Source organism: Salvelinus alpinus, chromosome 9, assembly GCF_045679555.1.
Source record: "Salvelinus alpinus chromosome 9, SLU_Salpinus.1, whole genome shotgun sequence".
Lineage (NCBI taxonomy): Eukaryota > Metazoa > Chordata > Actinopteri > Salmoniformes > Salmonidae > Salvelinus > Salvelinus alpinus.
The window spans coordinates 43727744-43752873 of NC_092094.1; the positions used below are offsets into that span (position 1 = coordinate 43727744).

At 43.2% G+C, this 25130-nt stretch overlaps 2 protein-coding genes across 4 annotated transcripts in view; both read right to left on the reverse strand.

Annotated features, from left to right (window-relative positions):
- tubgcp6 (tubulin gamma complex component 6) overlaps positions 1-9666 on the reverse strand; it is a 33222-nt gene extending 23556 nt beyond the window's left edge. The window contains exons 1-3 of one of the 3 annotated variants that reach the window (XM_071326308.1): positions 9469-9666; positions 4551-5397; positions 4202-4365 (exon numbers count right to left, since the gene is read on the reverse strand). In XM_071326308.1, the coding sequence (XP_071182409.1) occupies positions 4202-4365; positions 4551-5354 (968 nt within the window). In that variant the 5' untranslated portion in view covers positions 5355-5397; positions 9469-9666. Of the gene's footprint in view, positions 1-4201; positions 4366-4550; positions 5398-9022; positions 9292-9468 lie in introns of those variants that run through there. The other 2 variants (XM_071326309.1, XM_071326307.1) reach the window with 2 other exon arrangements.
- Positions 9667-12651: 2985 nt separating this feature from the next.
- The window catches only part of plxnb2b (plexin b2b), a 183347-nt gene continuing 170868 nt past the window's right edge, over positions 12652-25130 (reverse strand). Inside the window, exons 24-37 of the mRNA XM_071326347.1 lie at positions 22918-23147; positions 22387-22568; positions 21367-21433; positions 21030-21176; positions 20090-20246; positions 19796-19896; positions 19466-19550; positions 19160-19308; positions 17994-18154; positions 16871-17018; positions 16637-16701; positions 16416-16491; positions 15863-15937; positions 12652-15646 (exon numbers count right to left, since the gene is read on the reverse strand). Of these exons, the coding sequence (XP_071182448.1) occupies positions 15542-15646; positions 15863-15937; positions 16416-16491; positions 16637-16701; positions 16871-17018; positions 17994-18154; positions 19160-19308; positions 19466-19550; positions 19796-19896; positions 20090-20246; positions 21030-21176; positions 21367-21433; positions 22387-22568; positions 22918-23147 (1748 nt within the window). The 3' untranslated portion in view covers positions 12652-15541. The remainder of the gene's footprint in view (positions 15647-15862; positions 15938-16415; positions 16492-16636; positions 16702-16870; positions 17019-17993; positions 18155-19159; positions 19309-19465; positions 19551-19795; positions 19897-20089; positions 20247-21029; positions 21177-21366; positions 21434-22386; positions 22569-22917; positions 23148-25130) is intronic.

Here is a 25130-nt window from a genome sequence, read left to right on the forward strand (position 1 = left end):
TTGAGAAATTAAGGCATAGATTTTTCCACAAATTTTCCATAATACAAATTAGGAATAAGCAAAGGCTTTGATTTCTGGTCAAACAGATGGAAAAGGGGTCTTAAACAACTACCAGAAAAAGTATTTAAAAAAAGGTATTAGAATACATCAATACATCAAAACACAATAATGTCAATACATCAAAACACAATAATGAAGTAAAGACCCCTACCAACTAATATCAACATTTATATTTAGTTTTGGAGAAATTATTTGCCTTTGGTAAATTGATTAAATATTGCCTTGTGGCTTGTTACCAAAAACCCAGGTATCTTAAGATATTTCCTAATTCTTTCCCTCATGAGGAGGATAATGCAAGTTCACAGAAGTAACAAGTAAAGGTAGACCTACCAATTAGTCAGTGTTTTTAAATGATACCAAGTTTGTTTATGAATTATGTGATTAAAAAAAATATGTTACGGAATTAATGCAATTGAATTAGCTACAATGGGAAATCAGTCACAAACCACAGTTGGGTCACCTGCTACTGTCCTCCCTTCAACTGGCATACTGTCATGTTCAGCTTATAACTGTTTAATAATCAATATAATCAATAACATTTTATTGGTCACATACACATGGTTAGCAGATGTTAATGCGAGTGTAGTGAAATGCTTGTGCCTCTAGTTCCGACAATGCAGTAATATCTAACAAGTAATCTAACAAATTCACAACTACCTCATACACACAAATGTAAAGGGATGAATAAGAATATGTACATATAAATACAGTGGGGAGAACAAGTATTTGATACACTGCCGATTTTGCAGGTTTTCCTACTTACAAAGCATGTAGAGGTCTGTAATTATTATCATAGGTACACTTCAACTATGAGAGACGGAATCTAAAACAAAAATCCAGAAAATCACATTGTATGATTTTTAAGTAATTAATTTGCATTTTATTGCATGACATAAGTATTTGATACATCAGAAAAGCAGAACTTAATATTTGGTACAGAAACCTTTGTTTGCAATTACAGAGATCATACGATTCCTGTAGTTCTTGACTAGGTTTGCACACACTGCAGCAGGGATTTTGGCCCACTCCTCCCTACAGATCTTCTCCAGATCCTTCAGGTTTCGGGGCTGTCGCTGGGCAATACGGACTTTCAGCTCCCTCCAAAGATTTTCTATTGGGTTCAGGTCTGGAGACTGGCTAGGCCACTCCAGGACCTTGAGATGCTTCTTACGGAGCCACTCCTTAGTTGCCATGGCTGTGTGCTTTGTGTCGTTGTCATGCTGGAAGACCCAGCCACGACCCATCTTCAATGCTCTTACTGAGGGAAGGAGGTTGTTGGCCAAGATCTCGCGATACATGGCCCCATCCATCCTCCCCTCAATACGGTGCAGTCGTCCTGTCCCCTTTGCAGAAAAGCATCCCCAAAGAATGATGTTTCCACCTCCATGCTTCACGGTTGGGATGGTGTTCTTGGGGTTGTACTCATACTTCTTCTTCCTCCAAACACGGCGAGTGGAGTTAGACCAAAAAGCTCTATTTTTGTCTCATCAGACCACATGACCTTCTCCCATTCCTCCTCTGGATCATCCAGATGGTCATTGGCAAACTTCAGACAGGCCTGGACATGCACTGGCTTAAGCAGGGGGACCTTGCGTGCGCTGCAGGATTTTAATCCATGACGGCGTAGTGTGTTACTAATGGTTTTCTTTGAGACTGTGGTCCCAGCTCTCTTCAGGTCATTGACCAGGTCCTGCCGTGTAGTTCTGGGCTGATCCCTCACCTTCCTCATGATCATTGATGCCCCACGAGGTGAAATCTTGCATGGAGCCCCAGACCGAGGGTGATTGACCGTCATCTTGAACTTCTTCCATTTTCTAATAATTGCGCCAACAGTTGTTTCCTTCTCACCAAGCTGCTTGCCTATTGTCCTGTAGCCCATCCCAGCCTTGTGCAGGTCTACAATTTTATCCCTGATGTCCTTACACAGCTCTCTGGTCTTGGCCATTGTGGAGAGGTTGGAATCTGTTTGATTGTGTGTGGACAGGTGTCTTTTATACAGGTAACGAGTTCAAACAGGTGCAGTTAATACAGGTAATGAGTGGAGAACAGGAGGGCTTCTTAAAGAAAAACTAACAGGTCTGTGAGAGCCGGAATTCTTACTGGTTGGTAGGTGATCAAATACTTATGTCATGCAATAAAATGCAAATTAATTATTTAAAAATCATACAATATAATTTTCTGGATTTTTGTTTTAGATTCCGTCTCTCACAGTTGAAGTGTACCTATGATAAAAATTACAGACCTCTACATGCTTTGTAAGTAGCAAAACCTGCAAAATCGGCAGTGTATCAAATACTTGTTCTCCCCACTGTATATGGATGAGCGATGGCCGTGCGGCATAGGCAAGATGCAGTAGATGGCATAGAATACAGTATATACATGAGGTGAGTAATGTAGGATATGTAAAATGTATTAAAGTGGCGTTATTTACAGTGACTAGTGATACCTTTATTAAGTCAGGTAAGACCCTTACTCACATGTCAATAACCACCATGAAATTAGACACAGTTCCCTAAACTCGATCATCTAACCTACACTGAATTCCTACAAGACTATATGTAATCACTAAATGGCATTCCAACCAATTGCATGTGCATTGTTTAGGATAGTTGATCTATTTTCACCTGCTACTGTCCTCCCTTCAACTGGTATACTGTTATATTCAGATAAAACTTGTATTTATTTTCTTCCTCTTTCTGTCATCTGGTGATCAAAGCAAGACTGACAACAGTCTGGGCCCGGTTTCCTAATAGAGATGTAACTTAGGCTTACGATTGCTTTAACGATGCATCTTTCCTACAAAGGCTGATGTAACGTACGTTTCCCAAAACACCGCGCAGAGAAAACGGTCGCTAAGTGCGTCGTTGGAGCATGCGTCGATACTAATACGATTGAAAGGCTGCACTCAGATCAGCTTTCTCAATTAAAATCTTACCTTAACATTATTATTGTTTCGCAATACTGAGGATGGATTAACCTCTAGAGATATTACCACCTACGGCTGAAAATATTGAGGCGGCTTATTGTAATGCTTACCCAATAAAAATGCACTGAATCCCTGATTTGGCAGATCATTGCGCACGTGTTAAACTACACATCAGGAAATATATTGAGAAATTACAGACAGTAGCCTACAAGCAGCAAAATAGAACTATGTGCAATGAAGGGCTTGTTTTATTTAATTAAGGAAATGTGCTTTTAAGTGCCACTTTTTAGAATGTCAATATACTGTAAATTAATGTAATGTGGTTGTTTGTAAGTGTGTCTTGCTTTTTAAATCATTATATGTGTTATTTGTTTTTACCATTGAGGACCACTTTGGAAACAAGTGTTTTAATTAATACCTTTAAGTGCTATCCTCTGGGTTCATAGTGGACATTTTGATGTATTTTACCCAAATAAATCCAATCTGCCCTGGTCGGACCAAATCTGAACCAGAGGTCTATGTTACACATGTTAGGACAGTAGAGCACACTAGAGTAAAGTTTAATGTACTGTACATATCTATTTTACTGTACACTAATGTACTGTACTCTACTGTGATGTCCAAACTTGTGAAACATGGATGTCTATGAATTGTCAGATTCTGTCTGGTCAGGACCCACCAAATGTGGTCTTGTTTGGGGGCGGAGCTCATTACAAAAATAACCAGTGTATAGATTAATACACGAATATGCGAAATAAGTACATTGCATATTTCTACCTTTGTGTACCTAATTCCGTTAAAGTAATTCCGTTACCTGATGTAAATCCACTTCACCTACTGTATTTTAATTTTTTAACTCAAGGTGTCATATCATAGCTGACACTCCAATCTTTCTGCAGACATTTTATTATTTTAAACAGAGTATTTGGAAAACGTGGTCGCATAAACTGAGGGAGATTTTACCGTAATTCTGTTACCAAACTTTGCATCTGCACAGTTCTTCCAGTATATGTATTTTTATGAAATGTTCTGTGTAAATTGTTGAAAGTATTCCTTGCACATAGAGTTGTATGGTTGGTTAAACTTGTAAATAAATAGTTTTTGTTTGGCATACATTGTAATGTGAAAAATCTGAGTCAAATCGTAATCCATTACTGTGGAATTTCCCCTCAGCTATATGTTCATCTTTCAAATATTCTTGTATCCCTCCCTTACCAGCCAACAGACTCCCAGCAGCGGCGTCTCCCAGGCTCAAAAGTCCTCAGGGCGTCCCAGACATCAAGTTCTGGGCTGGGACTGGGCTCTGACTGGGAGTCTGGGGTTAGGTTGGAGGCTGACTGGAAGCCCTCATCTTCTAACTGGTCCAAACAAGGTGGCACCTGGTTAGAGCACCAACAAGAGATACTTGATTATAATGACTAATCATCCAGTGCCCGTAAGAACAAATCAATTTGGTCTGACATATGACTACAGTATATTTTACCATTGTCAAAAAACAACCACTCACTTCAACCAAATTAACTGAAATTCGTCATACATCCACTCATATCAGTGTCAGCCTTACCCGTATGGCTAGCCCAGTGACATCAGCATTGCTGGGCACAGGAGGTAGATTCAGCCTGATGTCCAGGTCTGAGGTACGGGAGTGCTGCAGGGCTCCAAATAGAGACATCCTGGTCTCCTTCTCAAACCTCTCCTCTACGTCTGACCTCCTCCTCAGTGCCAGCAGGCCTGTGCCCGGAGGAGCATCCATCAGACCCAGAGTCCCACACAGACCCTTCAGGGATCCCCACTCCTCCCCACACATCAGGGCCCAGGCTCGGGCCTCCAACCTCTGCAGCTCCTCGCTCTGGTAGCCCCCCAGCGGAGGCCTTCTCAGCACGGGCCTCTCCCTGCGCATGTAGTCCCTGCTGAAGGAGGCCGGGGGTGGGGGTGCAGAGCCAGTCAGCTGCACCAAGAGCTCCAGCACAGAGTCCAGCTCCTTCAGACCCGAGGCGGGCCCCTCACTTAGCCTCCCCAGCTGCTCCTCCAGCCTCTCGGCCTCGTCCTGGCACCCCGCCACTCGCAGGTCAAAGGATATCATAAGTAGCTTGTTTCTGGGTGGGGTGGTGGACGTGGCACTAGGTACTGACAAGAACCCTTTCGGGGAGCCCTCCTGGAACAGTTTGGACAGCAGGGCCCCGTAGGCACGCTTTCTGAGGGTGCGGCGGACCCCCTCTCGGGACACCCCTCCTAGAGCACGACGTTTCCATGACACCCCAGTGAGGCTGCTGTCACACAGGGAGCCCAGGAGTTCAGTGATGCTGTTGCTGTTACTGCTACTGTTGTGACTGCCAGATTTAAGGCAGACGTCTGGGCTGGAGTACATGGTTGTAGCTTGTTATGTCAGTTGATGTGATTGTACTTCTGACCTATGGATACAGATATTTTTTTTTTAAACGTACAACACTTGAATATACTGTAGTGTAGTTTGTGAGTTGACAGACAGTGCAACATAATCATTTGGAAATCAAGCTAGCTCCGAAGCATTCAGAAAGTATTCAGACCCCTTCACTTTTCCACATTGTTACCTTACAGTATTATTCTAAAATGAATTAAATGAGTCCCCCCCCCAATCTACACACAATACCCCATAATAACGAAGCAAAAACAGGTTTAGACATGTTTGCAAATGTTTGTTTTTTTAAATAAGAAAATAAATACCTTATTTAAGTAAGTACTCAGACCCTTTGCAATGAGACTCGAAATTGACCTCAGGTGCATCCTGTTTCCATTGATCATCCTTGAGATGTTTCTACAAGTTGATTAGAGTCCATCTGTGGTAAATTCAATTGATTGAAAATAAAGGAGAGCCGCACACTCTAGGAGCTCAGATGCAAAAATTGGTAATAACATTTTTGCATCTGAGCTCCCTGAGTGTGTGGCTCCCCTTTATTTTCAAGTTGTCTACTCCACTAGCCAGCACCTCGCCTTAATAGGTGTGCGTTTCTTTTTCTTCTAAATTCAATTGATTGGACATGATTTGGAAAGGCCTGTCAATATAAGGTCCCACAGTTGACAGTGCATGTCAGAGAAAAATCCAAGCCATGAGGTTGAAGGAATTGTCCGAAAGAGCTCTGAGACAGGATTGTGTCGAGGCACAGATCTGGGGAAGGGTACCAAAACATGTCTGCAGTATAGGTCGACCGATTAATCGGTCTGTCCGATTAATTAGGGCCGATTTCAAGTTTTCATAATCAGAAATCGATAATTTTGGACGCCGATTTTGCCGTTTTTCTTTTTACACCATTATTTAACTAGGCAAGTCAGTTAAGAACACATTCTTATTTTCAATGACGGCCTAGGAACGGTGGGTTAACTGCCTTGTTCAGGGGCAGAACGACAGATTTTTACCTTGTCAGCTCAGGGATTCAATCTTGCAACCTTACGGTTAACTAGTCCAACGCTCTAACCACCTGCCTCACGAGGAGCCTGCCTGTTACGCGAATGCAGTAAGAAGCCAAGGTAAGTTGCTAGCTAGCATTAAACTTATCTTATAAAAAACAATCAATCAATCATAATCACTAGTTAACTACACATGGTTGATGATATTACTAGTTTATCTAACGTGTCCTGCGTTGCATATAATGAATGCAGTGCGCATTCGCGAAAAAGGACTGTCGTTGCTCCAACATGTACCTAACCATAAACATCAATGCCTTTCTTAAAATCAATACACAGAAGTATATATTTTAAAACCTGCATATTTAGCTAAAAGAAATCCAGGTTAGCAGGCAATATTAACCAGGTGAAATTGCGTCACTCCTCTTGCGTTCATATTAATGACCTAAGGCTCGTATTTCTGTGTGTTATTATGTTATAATTAAGTCTATGATTTGATAGAGCAGTCTGACTGAGCGATGGTGGGCACCAGCAGGCTCGTAAACATGAATTCAAACAGCACTTTCGTGCGTTTTGCCAGCAGCTCTACTGTTTATGACTTCAAGCCTATCAACTCCCGAGATTAGGCTGGTGTAACCGATGTGAAATGGCTAGCTAGTTAGCGGGGTGCGCGCTAATAGCGTTTCAAACGTCACTCGCTCTGAGACTTGGAGTAGTTGTTCCCCTTGCTCTGCATGGGTAACGCTGCTTCGAGGGTGGCTGTTGTTGATGTGTTCCTGGTTCGAGCCCAGGTAGTGGCGAGGAGAGGGGCGGAAGCTATACTGTTACACTGGCAATACTAAAGTGCCTATAAGAACATCCAATAGTCAAAGGTATATGAAATACAAATCGCATAGAGAGAAATAGTCCTATAATTCCTATAATAACTACAACCTAAAACTTATTACCTGGGAATATTGAAGACACATGTTAAAAGGAACCACCAGCTTTCATATGTTCTCATGTTCTGAGCAAGGAACTTAAACGTTAGCTTTCTTACATGGCACATATTGCACTTTTACTTTCTTCTCCAAAACTTTGTTTTTGCATTATTTAAACCAAATTGAAAATGTTTCATTATTTATTTGAGGCTAAATTGATTTTATTGATGTTATATTAAGTAAAAATGAGTGTTCAATCAGTATTGTTGTAATTGTTATTATTACAAATACATCTTTTTTATATTATTTTATTTTTTTAAATCGGTATCGGCTTTTTTGGTCCTCCAATAATCAGTATCGGCGTTGAAAAATCATAATCGGTCGACCTCTAGTCTGCAGCATTGAAGGTCCCCCAACCCGATGGTCACTCTGACAGAGCTCCAGAGTTCCTCTGTGGAGATGGGAGAACCTTCGGGAAGGACAAGCATCCCTACAATACTCCACCGATCAGGCTGTTATGGTAGGGTGGCCAGACGGAAGCCACTCCTCAGTAAAAGGAACATGCCAGCCTGCTTGGAGTTTGCCAAAAGGCACCTAAAGGACTCCCAGACCATGATAAACAAGATTCTCTGGTCTGATGAAACCAAGATTGAAGTCTTTGGCCTGAATGCCAAGTGTCTGGAGGAAACCAGGCACCGCTCGTCACCTGGCCAACACTATCCCTACAGTGACGCATGGTGGTGGCAGCATCACGCTGTGGGGATGTTTTTCAGCGGCAGGGACTGGGAGACTAGTCAGGATCGAGGGAAAGATGAACGGAGCAAAGTACAGAGATCCTTGATGAACACTTGCTCCAGAGTGCTCAGGACCTCAGACTGGGGGGCGACAGTTCACCTTCCAACAGGACAACAACCCTAAGCACACAGCCAAGACAACACAGGTGTGGCTTCGGGACAAGTTTCTGAATGTCCTTGAGTGGCCCAGCCAGAGGTCGGACTTGAACCTGATCGAACATCTCTGGAGAGACCTGAAAATAGCTGTGCAGCGACGCTCCCCATCCAACCTGACAGAGCTTGAGGATCTGCAGAGAAGAATGGGAGAAACTCCCCAAATACAGGTGTGCTAAGCTTGTAGCGTCATACCCAAGAAGACTCAAGGCTGTAATCGCTGCCAAAGGTACTTCAACAAAGTACTCAGTAAAGGGTCTGAATACTTGTCTAAATGTGATTTCATATATATATATATATATATATATATATATATATACGCACACATTTGCCAACATTTCTCAACCTGTTTTTGCTTTGTCATTATGGGGTATTGTGCGTAACGTTAGATTGAGGGGGGGAACAATTACACCCATTTTAGAATAAGGCTGTAACGTAACAAAATGTGTTAAAAGTGAAGGGGTCCGAATACTTTCCGAATGCAGATATGTGTTTGTGGGTGGGTAGGCTGCATAATTAAATGACAGCAACTAACTAACGTTAGCAGAGTACAATTGACTAGTAGCTAGCAAGGTTACTGGCGACTCCCTAACGACACAGTATAACAAGTCAGAACTGCAAGCTAACGTTAGCTGCCTGGGTAGCTAGGCTAACGTCGAACAAAATGCATTTAGCTAGCTAGCCACATTGTGAGCACCAAGATGGCAAAATAATTACATATAGGCATGCTAGCAAAGTGTATTCCATAGTAATGCCCAACTAGCTAGCTGGCTAATAATGTTAGCTACCTTCAACTCATACATTGGTTTTCGGTTGTGCCCACTCCTTCCATGATGATGGTGCTGTTAGTTAGTTCAGTAACCGAGGGACCATTCGTTTTTAGCAAGTTAGCTAGCTAGATGTCCCAGTATACTTGTTACTTGCCTCCATTTAATACATACTAGCTATCTACTTTCTGTAGCTCATCATAATACGTTTCAAAACAAAATTGGACGTTATTTTGTCTATATCATGTACATCCACCTCCTCAACTACACGTTGGACCCGCCTACTCAACCTATGAGTGGACAAAATACCAGACCAGGCTATTTCATTGGTTAAACCCTGTACGTTTGTATGACATACTTCCGGTAACAATGATTGCGCGCTAAAGTACAACTGACAGACAAGTCAAATACGGTGTATTTGTGCCGACATTGCCCACCAACCTCAACTCCACAGTTTATCTACCTACCACTCCATTCACATTTAGCCTCTACCAAGTCCAAATAGTTCCCGGGTTCTTCTGGCCGTCGTGTTCCAGCCCAGAGAAGCGGACAGCGTCGATTGTCGTGGAAGAGGAAAAGAGGAGGGATTTAACTTAGCAATTGGGTTCACACAGGAGAGAGCTTCAACCCAGGCTGTCAGTGAGCCTAGCCCCAGTTTCACCGTATCAAATAAACAACACAGACAGAGGAAATCAAGACAAAAACATAGCCATTTATTGGACTGCTTCAGTGGCAGTGGGGGCTGGTAGGTGGATATATAGGAGGACAGGCACATTGTAATGGCTGGAATGGAATAGTTGGAACGGAGTCAAACGTGGTTTCCATATTTGATACCAGTCCATGAATTGCATTCCAGTCATTTCAATGAGCCTGTCCTCCTATAGCTCCTCCCACCAGCCACCACTGTTCAGTAGTTTCTTTGAGGCCAAGGATTTGAGAAGTCACACATGCAAACCAGAGGAGGCTGGTGTGGGGAGCTATAGGAGGACAGGGTCATTGAATGGTATTAATTCAGCGTTTCCCAAACTCGGTCCTCGGGACCGCAAGGGGTGCACGTTTTGGTTTTTGCCCTAACACTACACAGCTGATTCGAGGACCGAGTTGAATTGATACCATTCAATGACCCTGTCCTCCTATAGCTACTTCCACCAGCCTCCTCTGGTTTGCATGTGTGACTTCTCAAATCCTTGGGCTCAAAGAAACTACTGAACAGTGGTGGCTGGTGGGAGGAGCTATAGGTGGACAGGCTCATTGTAATGACTGGAATGCAATTCATGGACTGAGTTTGGGAAACCCTGTATTAATTGAAAGCTATCAAACGTATGAAAACCACGTTTGAATCCGTTCCATTAATTCCATTCCAGCCATTACAATGAGCCCATCCTCCTATAGTTCCTCCCACCAGACTCCTCTGAGGCGAACACTTCTCAGATTGCAATGAGAATTGTATTTGTTTGTATCACAGGAGAGAAGCCTTACCACTGCTTCCTGTGCTGGAAGTTTTAGCCACACACATGTCCTAAAGATAACCAACATCATAGAGTACTCACTAGTGAGAAGCCGTACCACTGCTCCCTGTGTGGTCCTCAGTCTCAGACACACACACAGAGAAGTTTAGAGTGTTGGAAGAGTTTTTCTTGCTATTCTTACATAAAGAAACGCTCAACAAAACAAGTCTGGAATTGAATAAGTGCTTCACTGCATCAGACAACTATTCATACTAACCCAAGGCAGTAGTCACACTCAACATTCTCCAAAGAACTGAATCGGTTTGAGATTATTTTACTTCATGGTTGTGATCAGTTTTAGAAGTCAGTACTTTATTGTATTTTTTTTAATATGAAGTCATTTTTTGATGCAAAATTAATTTGGTTACATTAAATAAAAAAATCCTTTATTTTACTTAAGCATAACTGCTTCCTTACCAACATGTTTAGTTCAAGATACAGCCATAGTGAAGGGCCAAACCTTTAACAATTTGACTGGACAAACCTGCCCTCCATTGTATTCAATGCAGAGGCAAATCCCAAAGTAACTATGAATCAATTACATCATATTTGGCAAACTTCCATATGTAGAGACATAATGTGTTGGGTGTGGGACTTCTAGTGAATGGATCATGTTGTTATTAACCAGTCAGGCGCTTGACTTTCCCCCGAAAGACTTGTAATATGCATGTGTGTCTAGCAGTTACATAGCTTACATGGCTCATCATAGTGGGTGGGATATTTGCAAATAAACTTGACGAATAAACTTGACGATGCATCTACATATTGTAACATTCATGAAACCGATACAGCACTTAAACACTCAAGACGAGAGAAACAGTAACTTTCAGAATCCATTCCCCATTGATACCACTCTCACCTCAGAGACACACTCTGTACATCATCGCCCCACATCTGGTCAGTACCTGGTCCTGTATCATTCATAACCACAACTGTGTGGAACGGACTTCTTCACAGTATTATTGTTCGTTTTCATTTTCACCAAAGTTTCTTCCTCCACGGTAGGCCATGGGTGGGCTGTGAAGCCCCCTTACCCCAAGGTGGTGGGAATCCACGCCTCAAATGTCATTAGAAGCTATGAAACCCGTGGAGGTGAAACATGCAAGACTGCCGGTAAACACAACAATCGCCTGCCGAGCTGAGGGAGGGAATGGCATGGCTCACTGCTGTACGGTGGATGGCGGCTGAGGTAGGAGCAGACACACCAGGGGCATGCAGATTAACCTGATTTCTGGTCTGGAAGAAGACACCCTGCAAAGAGGCAGACTGATAATTCTGTTTTCATAGCCTACTATATGATGTGTGTGTTGTATCATTCTCAGTCTGGCTGCTAGAGGTGCACATAATAATTCAAAATCTTATCAACAAGATCATTCCCAAATAATATTGACTCCCATATAAAAATGTACATATTTTATCAGCAATCAGATTTCTCCAAATACAGTACAAGTCTTTAAAAAAAGTGGGAGTTATCAGTGATAGCGTGTAGGACGTTGGGGGTTGTTGAGATAAGGAAATGTAATCACTCTCGCTGTGGCAGCAGCCTTGAAGTTGTTCTCTGTGTGTGTGCATATCTAGTTCTGAGATCTCTGAGCGTGTTAAGAACATGGACTCCCTGAGAGTCAGTCTCTCTATGCTATCCCCATCCCTGCTTCGACGTTTGTCAGGCAACTAGACCAGCCAAGTTTCTTTCATCTTCCCCCCACCATCCAAATTAATTCTTAGCTGTACAGTGCTTGAATTAATGTTTTCAAAGCAGTTTTTATGTAAGGCCATCACTGGAGGCCTTATGATAATATGTCTGTTTACATTATAAACACGAGGTACTCAGCCCTGGGTGTTTCAATCCTAAACTTGGCCTGAGGCTTTAGTACCTAGAAGGCTGCTAGTGGTAGACTCAGATCACTTGGGGTGATTGCATCCAGGGGGCAAGTTGTTAAAAGTTAACATGGTCAAAATCAGGATTACAAGGGGGATGTCTTTTTAAACAAAAATATCCCTCCCTCAAATTGACCCGATTGCATCATTAGGCCCGTGTTTTGGGTGTGGAACTGTGGATGCAAGTAGATTAAAAGGTTGTGGAACATCTCCAGCTAAACACACAAAGGTCATTAGAGCGATAAAGAAGGAAAAGAAGCCAAGGACATGGATGTCTCAGTTTATTCATGGAGGAGTGGATGATGCAACCTGTATGTAATTGCCCCATCCACACAAGCCTCTTGAGAAGTGAGTGATCCATTACAAACAGATCAGGTAACATGATCGACGTCTTCTGAGCTGCCTTGGATGAGAAAAATGTTGGGTTTCATTAAGGTCCTGCACTAATTTCCTGTCCCATTTTTCTTAAGTCACGGCACGTTCACAAGGAAAGGAAAGATCTCGACAACAGCACAACAAATTGTTTTTTCCCCCCCGGGACTCAATGCATAGGATTATACAGTTAGAATATGGTATTTCAACATGTTGTCTTTTTACAAAGGTATATGTTATAGGAAACGAGAAATTAAAATAATTACTGCACAGCAGTAAGAAAGGTAATTGTCGAGTATAGATAGTTGTTTTTCATACACATAGAGGAACAGCTTAGAATCACGGGGCAAAAACACCATTGGAACAATTTGTGCTATACTCAATATTCTACATTTGTAACTTTGTCTTAAGACTAATTTAGGAATGTCAGACATTTTAGGGGGAAACCGTTTGGGGTTGGCTACTGCTTGACACTTATTTGGGCTGTTGCCATAGCCATCATGATCCTACTAAAACACACACACACACACACACACACCACTGACACCCAAAATAAATGCACACATCAAATCTGCAACCATAGAAAGTATACTGAAATGTTTTCAGCCTATTGGCACGCAATGGCTGCAGCAGAACTGTAGCATTTGATAGCACATACATATCACAATCGCAAATACATTGCTGTGTCTTCTATTACTATAATCGCTTAGTTATATCACCAATAAAACAATACAAATGATATTATTATCATCATATAAGGCACGTTTTGGTTAAAGAAAGGCTTGAAAAAAAGCTTTTGCATCACTCGGTCAGGAGTGGAATCTGCTGTGGTAAACAACAGCGTCAGAGGAGGATGCAGACTGGATGCAGACTGGATGCAATTAAGAGCAAAAACATCCCCCACTGATGCCATTATGCAGTGTGCCACTCCGTTCTGTGCTGAGTGGGCAGTGCCAAGTTCGGCTTGGCCAGGGTGCCAGGCTAGCTGCTGTGGAGACAGGCAGGCACAGGCTCTGTGCAAACCTCACTCTACCAAAGGCAGGAATATCACTAACATTCTGGGGTCTGGAACTTAAACATCTATTCTGACACTAGACCACACACTGACTGATGGTCAAATTCAGGGAGCTTGAAAATTACAAATCTGTGGTCGCGTGAAAGATGAACATTGAAAATGTAACTGATTTGACTTGGCAAAAATTCTCCAAATTATAATCAGGCACCAGCTCAACTATGGCCTACTTGAATGCCATATCAATTTGTATTGCAATGAATTATTATGACCATGAATTATCCTGACTTGTGACACAGCATGTTGTAAAAATCATTACTCATTGAAAAGAGTACCATTCTATTTAGTACCGTTTGAAGCTTACACGTAACTAACTATGGGATATTATGACAGTGGTAATTTGGCATACAACGGAATAAGGAAACACAAAACACTATTAACAGCATATTACTTAGTAAGTTGGTTACTGTACGATATCTCCTGTCATATTATTTCTATTTCCACCTCTGCATATTTTTACTCATGTCCTAAATAAAGTATTGCTGCATCGTTACTGAAGATGAAACGCTAAACAACAAATGGTATATTCTATAAAGTAACACACATGAGTGGGATATGAATGATCCCCATTGCTTGTGTCTGAAAGTTTGGATGTTATTGCAAGGCTGTTATTAAATATGTATGCTTGACTGGCTACATAGAGGAATTATTCAAAATATATTCAATTATCTGTTATTTTGCTTGCACAGAATCAGGGGGGGGGGGGGGGTACTGCAGGGTAAAACTAACTGAGGTTGTCAAAAGTAGCCATTTTTTACCCTTGAATACATACAGTGCTTAAGTTTCAGTGGAATGTGTTAGTATGTACTCCAACAAGGGGAAACGGATGTGCTATTGATCTCTGAATGTAAGGACCTAAGGGTTTATTGGCAGCCACAACATTCGATCGAGCTCTGAAGCATGTGAACACATTTTCTGAACATAAATAAAACCGATCATTTTGAAAAATCACTATTGATGGCCTGTCATTTCTAAGAGCCTGTCCCAGTCAGGTAGCCTGTCCCAGTCATGACCCTTTGGTCTGTATAGAGGAGCTCAGTGGGAGAACAGGTTCCTGTGTGTCGGTGACTAGTGGAGATTAAAATGACAGATAGGGCATCCACCCTCTGGCCTGACAGTAGGCATCCCGTGCACGCACACACGCACACAAACCCACATTCACACACTGGCTATAGAAACACAATCCACACCACAAGGCGGTCCATTTAAAAAGATAATATCTCCTCGTAAAGCTTTCCGCATTAAGACTGCACAATAAAAAATATATATAATACAATTCTTACAACTTTTCTACACAGGAATAAATTGAACATCTGATTATCTCTTTGTGCCATGAGTGATCGACACAGGGGCTTATTTCCGGCGGCTGGCCCCCTGTTGCATTGTGGGAACAGCTAGAGTGAGCAATGAGGACCACCTATTTCAGTTTCGCAAGTGGACTTAAGTTAAGGCGTACCTATGACGGCATGTGTAACCCATCCTCATCTATCTCTCTCTTTGCTTCATTGGTCCCATACTGCGCCACTCCGCAGACTCTGAACTGTCCCACATTCTGGGCCTGCTGGGTTGAAGGTGTCATCATCAAACACCAAGGCCCTGTGAGGCCATCTTCTCGGTTTCTCTCTCCTTTGCCAGGAGAAATAAGCCCCTGTGGACACTGGAGGCACGGTACCATCTCCCTCCCTCCATCTCCCTGACCCTTCCAGTAGGTTAGAGATCTGTCACTTTGTTCTCCAGGGCGGCTGCTATTTGCTGCAGCCGCAGGGTGAGCTGTTTACTCTGGGCTGCCGGGTCCTCATCTAGGGACTGGATGATCTGTAGGGAGACGGGGAGGGAGGGTGGGAGAGAGGGAGAGATAGAGGGGGGGGGGGGCAGAGAAAGATAGACAGAGGGTGGAGACAGAGACAGAGAGTACAACAGAACTACTTTCAATTAAAAGTCTTTGGAATCGCTCTAAAAATTAAAAAACATGAAGAGAAAAGCAGTCCTGCACAGTATTCTCCCTGGAATGTAAAGTGAACGGCCTCTTACCCCGTCGTAGTATCTGCTCGCGTACTGGTAGAGCTGATACAGAGCCACTTGTATGTTGAGTTTGTCTGTATGAGTCTGGGAGACGCAACATAGGATTCAGAGATGCATCTTAACAACAGACAAATCATGGCTTGAGTCACACAATCTTATAGACAGCAGCACGAACCACGTCTATGACTGACTTTATAAAATGTTACCTTCACTAGAATAGTGCACCACTAAGAGTAATACTACAGAGATATGGGCCGTGCCCCAAATGGAAACCTATTCCCTACATAGTGCACAACCTTTGACCAGCAGCCTTTTGACCGGGCCCATAGGACGCAAGTCAAAAGTAGTCCACTATATAGGGAATAGGGTTCCATTTGGGACATAACCTATATCTCTGTGGGTCCTGATCAAACATAATGCACTATATAGGGAATATGGTTCCATTTTGGGACGCAACATATATCTCTGTGGGTCCTGATCAAACATAATGCACTATATAGGGAATATAGTTCCATTTGGGACGCATCCATAGATAGAAGGCAGAGAGAAAGGTGTTTCTTACCCGAGACACCTCTGCCAGATGAGTGTTCATGTCCTGGTCGCTGACTGATACCATCTGTCTGATGCCCTTGTAGTAACTATACACAGACAGACAGAGATACGATCATAATCTCTATACATTACATACTGACGAGCGTCAATGCAAGCCCACAATATAACAGCACTGGTAGCAAGAATCTAAACAAATTGTTCAGGTCATTGGGAACTGCTGACAATACGTACTCATCAACCATCTTCTTGTAGGTGGAGATCTCCTTTGCATAGAGTAGTTTGTTACTTGGAGAGTCCTAGGGGAGATACAAAAATATGATCATTATAATATTGTTCTCTTATCTTTTACCTCACTAGAGGTAAACAACTTTTAAGAGATTTTGACCTCATCATCTCCCTCTTTCTCCTCCTATTCCCCTCCTCCTCCTACTCATCTCCCTCCTCCCCCGACCCCCTTGGACTCACCCTGCTGAGTTTATGCTCACTCTTGGTGCAGGCATCCATGAAGGTTTGAGCAATGACGGATAGCGACGCGTCCACCACCTCCGTCACGTGGACGTCGAAGATGAAGTGAGGGTTCTTCAGGATGTTCACCCAGAACCTCAGAGGCAAACTGGTGGGGAGGGGGGTCAAGAATAACTACCAACTATCGATCTACAACAGCCCTCAAAAATTATACCTTTTTTCATTCTTCCTCTCTAATCAGGGACTGATTTACACCTGGGACACCAGGTGGGTGCAATTAATTATCAGGTAGAACAGAAAACCAGCAGTAGTCTGGACCTCGTAGTGTATAAACACATCTTTACCATTCAGTGGAACCAAATTATAGTACAAGCCAATGATGAAAGTTAGTTATTTTCGTCCAACTTAAAGCGCATATGCATCAGGCATGCCAAACCAACTGCAACCCTTTCTCTTTCAAATACCCTGCATCTTCAAAACATAAGTAAACTACACTTAAAGAATGCTTAAGTAAATAAGTGTGCTAATGAGCATTCCAAACACAGATCCATACAAATCCTCCAATACGAAGTTGGTCCTGAATATCAAACGAGGCTACAATAGACCAGGAGTACTTCTCCCTGATCACTTTAAAGGCTGCACCGACTGAGACAGACTAGCATAGGAATTCATATTGGCTTGCAACACCTCCCGGGACATTGAGAAAACAAAGGCAAAAAAAAGAGATGTGATATAGTGGTACAATTAAATTAGCTGGGGACGTAATTACCATGTTTGTTTGTCATTATGGCGGATACACACATTCATATTTAATCCAAGAGGCCCCGGTTGTTTTGATAAACATAACAAGCACCCGCCAACTGAATATGGTGTAGCATAATTAAATCCCTCATCTCCCATCCTCACATCGCCAAGTCAATCACTGACATCTATATGCAACACACTGTATTGAATACTTGAGCTTTAACCAACTTGACAGTCATTTATGTACTTAAAATGCCACAGGAGCACTCAGATTGAGAATGCAGAAGAGATAGAAGTACTTTTACATTTGCATTCCGTATACTGATTACTTAGTCAGTGTGTTTCTTAGAGAGTCATCTCAGGAAGTGTGTGTGTGTACCTGTTGGTCTTCCAGATGTGGATGGTCTCCTCGTCCACGTTTTCATGTTTGAGCGCCTGCTCATCCAGGAAGTCAAAGAAGTACTTGATGGCGGGCGGCACCACCGCCCCGGAACACAACACGCTGCGGAAGAAGTCATCCACAAACTGCTGCAGTGTTCCCTGGAAGGAGGCAGGCCAACAGACACAGTGTGAGGCAGGCCAACAGACACAGTGTGAGGCAGGCCAACAGACACAGTGTGAGGCAGGCCAACAGACACAGTGTGAGGCAGGCCAACAGACACAGTGTGAGGCAGACCCACAGACACGGTGTGAGGCAGGCCAACAGACACAGTGTGAGGCAGGCCAACAGACACAGTGTGAGGCAGGCCAACAGACACAGTGTGAGGCAGACCAACAGACACAGTGTGAGGCAGGCCAACAGACACAGTGTGAGGCAGGCCAACAGACACAGTGTGAGGCAGGCCAACAGACACAGTGTGAGGCAGACCCACAGACACGGTGTGAGGCAGGCCAACAGACACAGTGTGAGGCAGGCCAACAGACACAGTGTGAGGCAGGCCAACAGACACAGTGTGAGGCAGACCAACAGACACAGTGTGAGGCAGACCAACAGACACAGTGTGAGGCAGACCAACAGACACAGTGTGAGGCAGGCCAACACACACAGTGTGAGGCAGACCAACAGACACAGTGTGAGGCAGACCAACACACACAGTGTGAGGCAGGCCAACACACACAGTGTGAGGCAGACCAACAGACACAGTGTGAGGCAGACCAACAGACACAGTGTGAGGCCAGAGAGGTAGGGAGCTGCCAAGTACCTTAGTGCAGCCCGATACCTGCGACGCAGTCATTTACACACCGTCTATGAAGCAAGGCTGCTTCACTGACGCACACCTTCAAACCAGGTTTTGTTCTAAGACTGACCATCACTTATTATCACATAGCATCCTCAAATAGCTTTTCTTAGAGAATGAATCTCAAAGATCCCTTTCTCAAATGAAATGTAACTGTACTGAAACATGGCAGGCCCACCGTGACAAAGACCAGTGGTGTGACACAGATCTCCTTGGTGGCTTTGTTCATGGACTAGTCCTCATATAACCTTCTTATGACTTTTGAACATATGGTACACTGTAGTTATGCCTGGTAGTGTAGTTATACCTTGACAGAGAGCAGTCGTGTGAGATATATCTCAGTGATGGCTTTGGTCATGGACTTGTCCTTCATGCTACCCCTCTTAGACTTCATCTCATCCAGCTCATCAGGCCGAACCAGATGGAACACCTTGTCGTCGTCCAACAAGGAGTTTCCTAGTAGAGAGACAAATAATTAGACTTTCCAGTAACACATTACGTAACGCCAGCTGACATATTGCATTATCATGTGGTTATAATGCATTGCGAGACTTGTCATCAGCATGCATAACCCCTTATAATGTGTTATTGTCCTCTCCTAGTGATCACTTACTCTCCTCTTGGTTGTCCTGGTTCTGGTCGTAGTTCTGTTGAGTGTGAAGAACCCGGGACAGGACTAGAGTAGCGTTGTCTCGCACCTGAAACCCACACACACACACACTGTGTTCAGCTACAACTCAACACCGTCACTCAGGTCAGCTGACTGCCATTGGGTTTCAGAACCTACTTCATATTCCATGCCATTGATTAGACAGTGCCACTGTCACATTATTTGGGGCACGTATTGGGCATTGTCTGTGGCATTATTTCATCATGTATCCAGTGAAGAGCTGAATTCGGACTTCTCTCTGACCCCTAACGGATTAGTCTCTAGACGACTCACGTTGTAGTGGGCCAGCGTGTTGATGCGCCTCCATCTGCCCTCCTTCTGGGACGTCAGGTCCAGGTCTGACAGGATCTGCCCCGTGGAGCCAGGGCGCCACTCTGTGGCAGGGGCAAGAATAGCAGCTTAGAATACCTGCCCGTCATGACTCAAACCTATTGACATCCACCACCACTCCACTTACTAGATGGTTCTAATTGTTACAGACTTGCTGGTGTTAATATGTTCAAATGCGGTATCTTCACAACACATGATTCGGAATACTGAGTGTGTGTGTGTGTGTTCTCTTCTCACCCAGAGTAACGCTGTCCACCTTGGGTCTCTGAGAGTAGGGCAGGTTCCTGTACACCGCCTCGATGATCTTCTCCTTCACCTGGGACACCGTGTCGCAGTTCAACACCTTGACGGGTGTCACGTCTGGCCCCTCCCCGTGCACCAGCACCTGCAGAGTCTGAGACGAGTAACAGAGCCAATAGCATGAGGCGAGCCTGCGGTGGCAACGTTACCGTGGCAACTACTGTAGGCAGGTGGTAGTCTTTGACAGCTCACAGGTGCTGTCACCTCGTCCTGGCCTGCCTAACGAGCAGCTGCCAGCAAGGGACTCACTCCCGTCATTCTGGCCAGGTGACCCAGCTCACAGCTCAGACTGAATCCAAACAAACGGACGACTCGACAGGAAGACTACAGATTATACAACAGATTCTTTGTAATTGAAAAAAAGTCTGCCGTAGAAGACTATGTAATTACTTTGTGTCATTCTTATTCAACTCAATGAGTCACGGGATGCTAGCTACCGCAACAGGATCAGTGATTGTGTATAATTTGATAATTGTCCTTGAAAAAGGAATTATCACAGGATTTCTCTACTTAGGTAGACAGCTGGGATCTAATTATCTGCTATTAGCAAAACACATTAGTTAAACACAGGTACTTCTGACTAAGGTAGCCTATATACAGTGAGTCAGAACTTGATTTGCTACGGTGTAGGTAGCCTATATACAGTGAGTCAGAACTTGAATTGCTACGGTGTAGGTAGGCACAGTATAACGTGACAAAAAGGGTCTTGAATTGGTACAGTGTAGGCGCAGTGTAAAAAAGATAAAAGGGTTCATGGATGCGACACATAATTGCGATCAGGGCAGTCAGTGAAAAGGCAGTCAGAACAGACTCGGAAGAACACAGTAGCGGTTGCCGGGGGGGGGGGTAACCATGGTAACGGTGTGGTGTCACTCACCAGGACGCAGTACTCCACGTCGTCTCCCAGCAGGCCCGTGTCGTTCAGGGTGTACTTGGCCTTCTTCACTCTGGCGTCTACTGGACCTTTCTCGATCTGGTGCTTGATGGCTCGGAACAGTTTGTACAAGGGCTCCCCTGCAGAGTCCTGTTGACAACACAGGGGGTCAGAGTGCAGTCAGAACACTCACTACATTGTTGCATCTCTGACACTCTTCACATAATATGAAATGACCACAAAAATTATGTTTTTCTTAACTCAGGGGGCACCTTAACGCACACACACATACTAATGACATATCAGCAACATATTGAATGAAAGAGTGTCATGTCATCACCTTGAGGAACTGGTAAAGACAGATGGACATCCAATTACACAGCATCCTCTCCACAACGGTCTCCGACCTACAGGACAGGACAAAACACAGGGCTGAGTGACACATCTCAACATTTCTATTACGGTCTCCGACCTACAGGACAGGACAAAACACAGGGCTGAGTGACACATCTCAACATTTCTATTACGGTCGCCGACCTACAGGACAAAACAAAAGAGTGACTGACACATCTCACAATACTAATAAAAAAGCAACCTTTAGCATGAACTGCTGTAACCCCTCTCCATTCACAGGACCTATTGTCAGGCATTAGCACACCCAATGAACAGTCATGGGTATGTGGAGGATGTTAGAACAATGGACCAATCAGCATAATTAGCTCCTCCATTGGGGATAATTACACATGTTCTACTGCAGCACAGCCACTCAAACACTGCCGAGCACAGTTGACAGTTCACATGACACAACCCCAGGTTCTGTTGCACTAGACAACCAAGCTCTGTTCAGGAACTCCTTTCTGCTGTGAACTGGAGATGACCACTGTCTCCAACTCTGGTGTTGTAGGCTAAACGGACAAGCTACTGGCTGGTTAGGTGTGATGTTTGCTGCCATGTAAAACCAGAACATACGCTACTAGAACTAAATCTACCGAAACTAAAGCCACCAAAGCTAAAGCTACCAGAGCTAAAGCTACCAAAACTTAAGCTACCAAAACTAAATCTAGTGACACTAAAGCTACAGCTTTCAAAACTAAAGCTACCAAAACTTAAGCTACCAAAACTAAATCTAGTGACACTAAAGCTACAGCTTTCAAAACTAAAGCTACCAAAACTAAAGCTACCAAAACTAAAGCTACCAAAACTAAAGCTACCAAAACTTAAGCTAGTGACACTAAAGCTACAGCTTTCAAAACTAAAACTACCAAAACTTAAGCTAACAAAACTAAAGTGAACAGAACTTAAGCTACAATAGGTAGAGGTACCAGAACATAACCTAAAGCTAGAGAGTAATACCCCAGACCTGCGCAGCATGAGTTTGGGGTTCTTGCTGTCGACATAGTTCCCCATGAGCTCCAGCAGCAAGGTCCTCATGATGTCAGTGTAGTACTCCAGCTTCCCGTGCAGAGCCACCGTCAGCAGGGAGGCAAAGTACACCTTGGCCCTGGCGTTGAAGTCTGGACGGCCCTCCAGAGTCTTGATGAACTACACACACAATGAAGATTGACAGAAGACCCAGTTAACGACAATCCAGTTGACAAACACTGTTGGTAAATCTTCCAACTCAAACAATGGAAGAGAGATCTCAATAATCTGAAATAGCCATCTCTTCAGGTCTCCTTTCCTTCATCTGCTCTAATATGAACAGATTGGACTGGTGCATAACACATATACAGGCCTCCAATATATCCAACAGACATCCAACACAGCTTTCACCTTTCATCACTTTTTTAGATCAGCGCAGATCATGATCAGGGAAACAAGAAGAGAAAGCCTCTTTAGACTATTGAAATACAACCAGATATATTATTTGGCTAGGCTCAATGTGCCTTACATTGATGAGGAAGGTCTTGGAGTTGAGCAGGTTGGAGAACTGGTTGAGGGCCTGGGCCACGATTGCCTTCCGTGCCTCAGGGATGTCCAGCTTGCCCGTGATCATCACATCGTTGGCCCCGTCCTTGGAGGGCAGGAAGAAGACCCGGTCCGTGTAGGTCTTATAGTCCAGGAAGGGGATTCGCCCCTCGCTTAGGTCGTTGGTATGGTCCTCCATCTCTATCATCAGGTCTGACAGGGGAGAGACAAAGAAACATCTAAGTACTTTGCACATGTTCTCATCCTGAGACTTTAAAGCAACATACAGTAAAAATGTACTCCCTTACAAGAAAAACACGTCAGTTTCACATTTGAAATTGCTTTTTTCACATGTTGAGCTTAAATTTCACAAGCAAAAACATATTTTCACGTGTATTACATTTAGAGTTCACATGTTAACACCAGCTTTTCACATGTGAGGAGAATAACATGTCTTCACCTCACATGTGAATTGCACTTTCACATGGAAGAAAACTCAAACTATGAAAATCTCACTTTCACATGTGGAATTGCAGATACACATTAGTAATCTCAAAACATTATACTTTAATGAAAATGTTTTTATATGTTTTTTATGTTTAGCTCACAGAATATAATTTAAAAGTATGCATTAAGGTGTCTAATATAATAAACGTGGCAAAATGAATGTAGACATTAATTAAATGTATTTCTATAGCTTTAGAAATATTTGTAACAATGGTTGGGAAGTGCCAAGATGGAGGCACGGTGGCTTCAAAACAGCACCCTATCGTCATCTAGTGTACAGTGCATTTGGAAGGTATTCAGAACCCTTGACTTTTTCCACATTTTGTTACGTTACAGCCTTATTCTAAAATGGATTAAATATTTTTTCCCCCCTCATCAATCTACACACAATACCCCATAATGACAAAGCAAAAACAGGTTTTGAGAAATTGTTGCAAATGTAAATATCATCACAAATATATCACATTTACATAAGTATTCAGACCTTTTACTCAGTACTTTGTTGATGCACCTTCGGCAGCGATTGGAGCCTCAATTCTTCTTGGGTCTGATGCTACAAGCTTGGCTGTATTTGGGGAGTATCTCCCATTCTTCTCTGCAGATCCTCTCAAACTCTGTCAGGTTTGATGGGGAGTGTCGCTGCACAGCTATTTTCAGGTCTCTCCAGAGATGTTTGATTGGGTTCAAGTCCGGGCTCTGGCTGGGTCACTCAATGACATTCAGAGACTTGTCCCAAAGCCACACTTGCATTGGCTTGGTTTTTGCTCTGACATGCACTGTCAACTGTGGTACCTTATATAGACAGGTAGGTGCCTTTACAAATCATGTCCAATCAATTGCATTTACGACAGGTCAAGTTGTAGAAACATCTCAAGGATATTCAATGGAAACATGATGCACCTGAGCAAAATTTTGAGTCTCATAGGAAAGGTTCTGAATATTTACGTAAATAAGGTATTTCTGTTTTACATTTTTTATAAATTTGCAACAATTTAAAAAAAAAAGTTTTTCGCTTAGTCATTATGGGGTATTGCATGTAGATTGATGAGGGAAATAATAATTTAATCAATTTTAGAATAAGTCTGTAACGTAACAAAATGTGGAAAAAGGGAAGGGGTCTGAATACTTTCCGATTGCACTGTATAGATAAGTCATGGATCAGAACCCAAAATAAAATCTTGTTTTACTCCAATGCTTGTAAACAAAGTAAACGTAAACAACCCCTGTATAGCCTAAGAACATGGTTAAAACTAAATAATGATATGATGCATGGTCAGACCATGTATCAACAGCGTAGTCTATGGATTTGAGAGTGGTTGCATTTCTCCAGTCCCATCCCTCCAGCTTTTTACTGAAACTGTGGCGGGGAGAACACTGCCAATGCTTCAATTAAGGATTGCCGCTTTAAACACCTTTAATAGTGTAACAGTGTTATGTGGTGCAATCCTCTAGTGAGTGAGTTACTTTTGTGCCATTAATATCAAGCAGAACTTCCCGGTAAACATGAAATAAAGAAAGCCATCCAAAAACGGAAAAACGGAAAAGCACCATGACCTAAAGGAATGCAGGAATACCTCCAGAAGCCGTCAGAGCAGACTCCGAGAGAGCAACCGAAGTGCTGAACCAACTTCTGGGACAGATTTGGATGAAGAAAAAGTGCCAAGCAGATGAATGTGTCGATGAAGTACT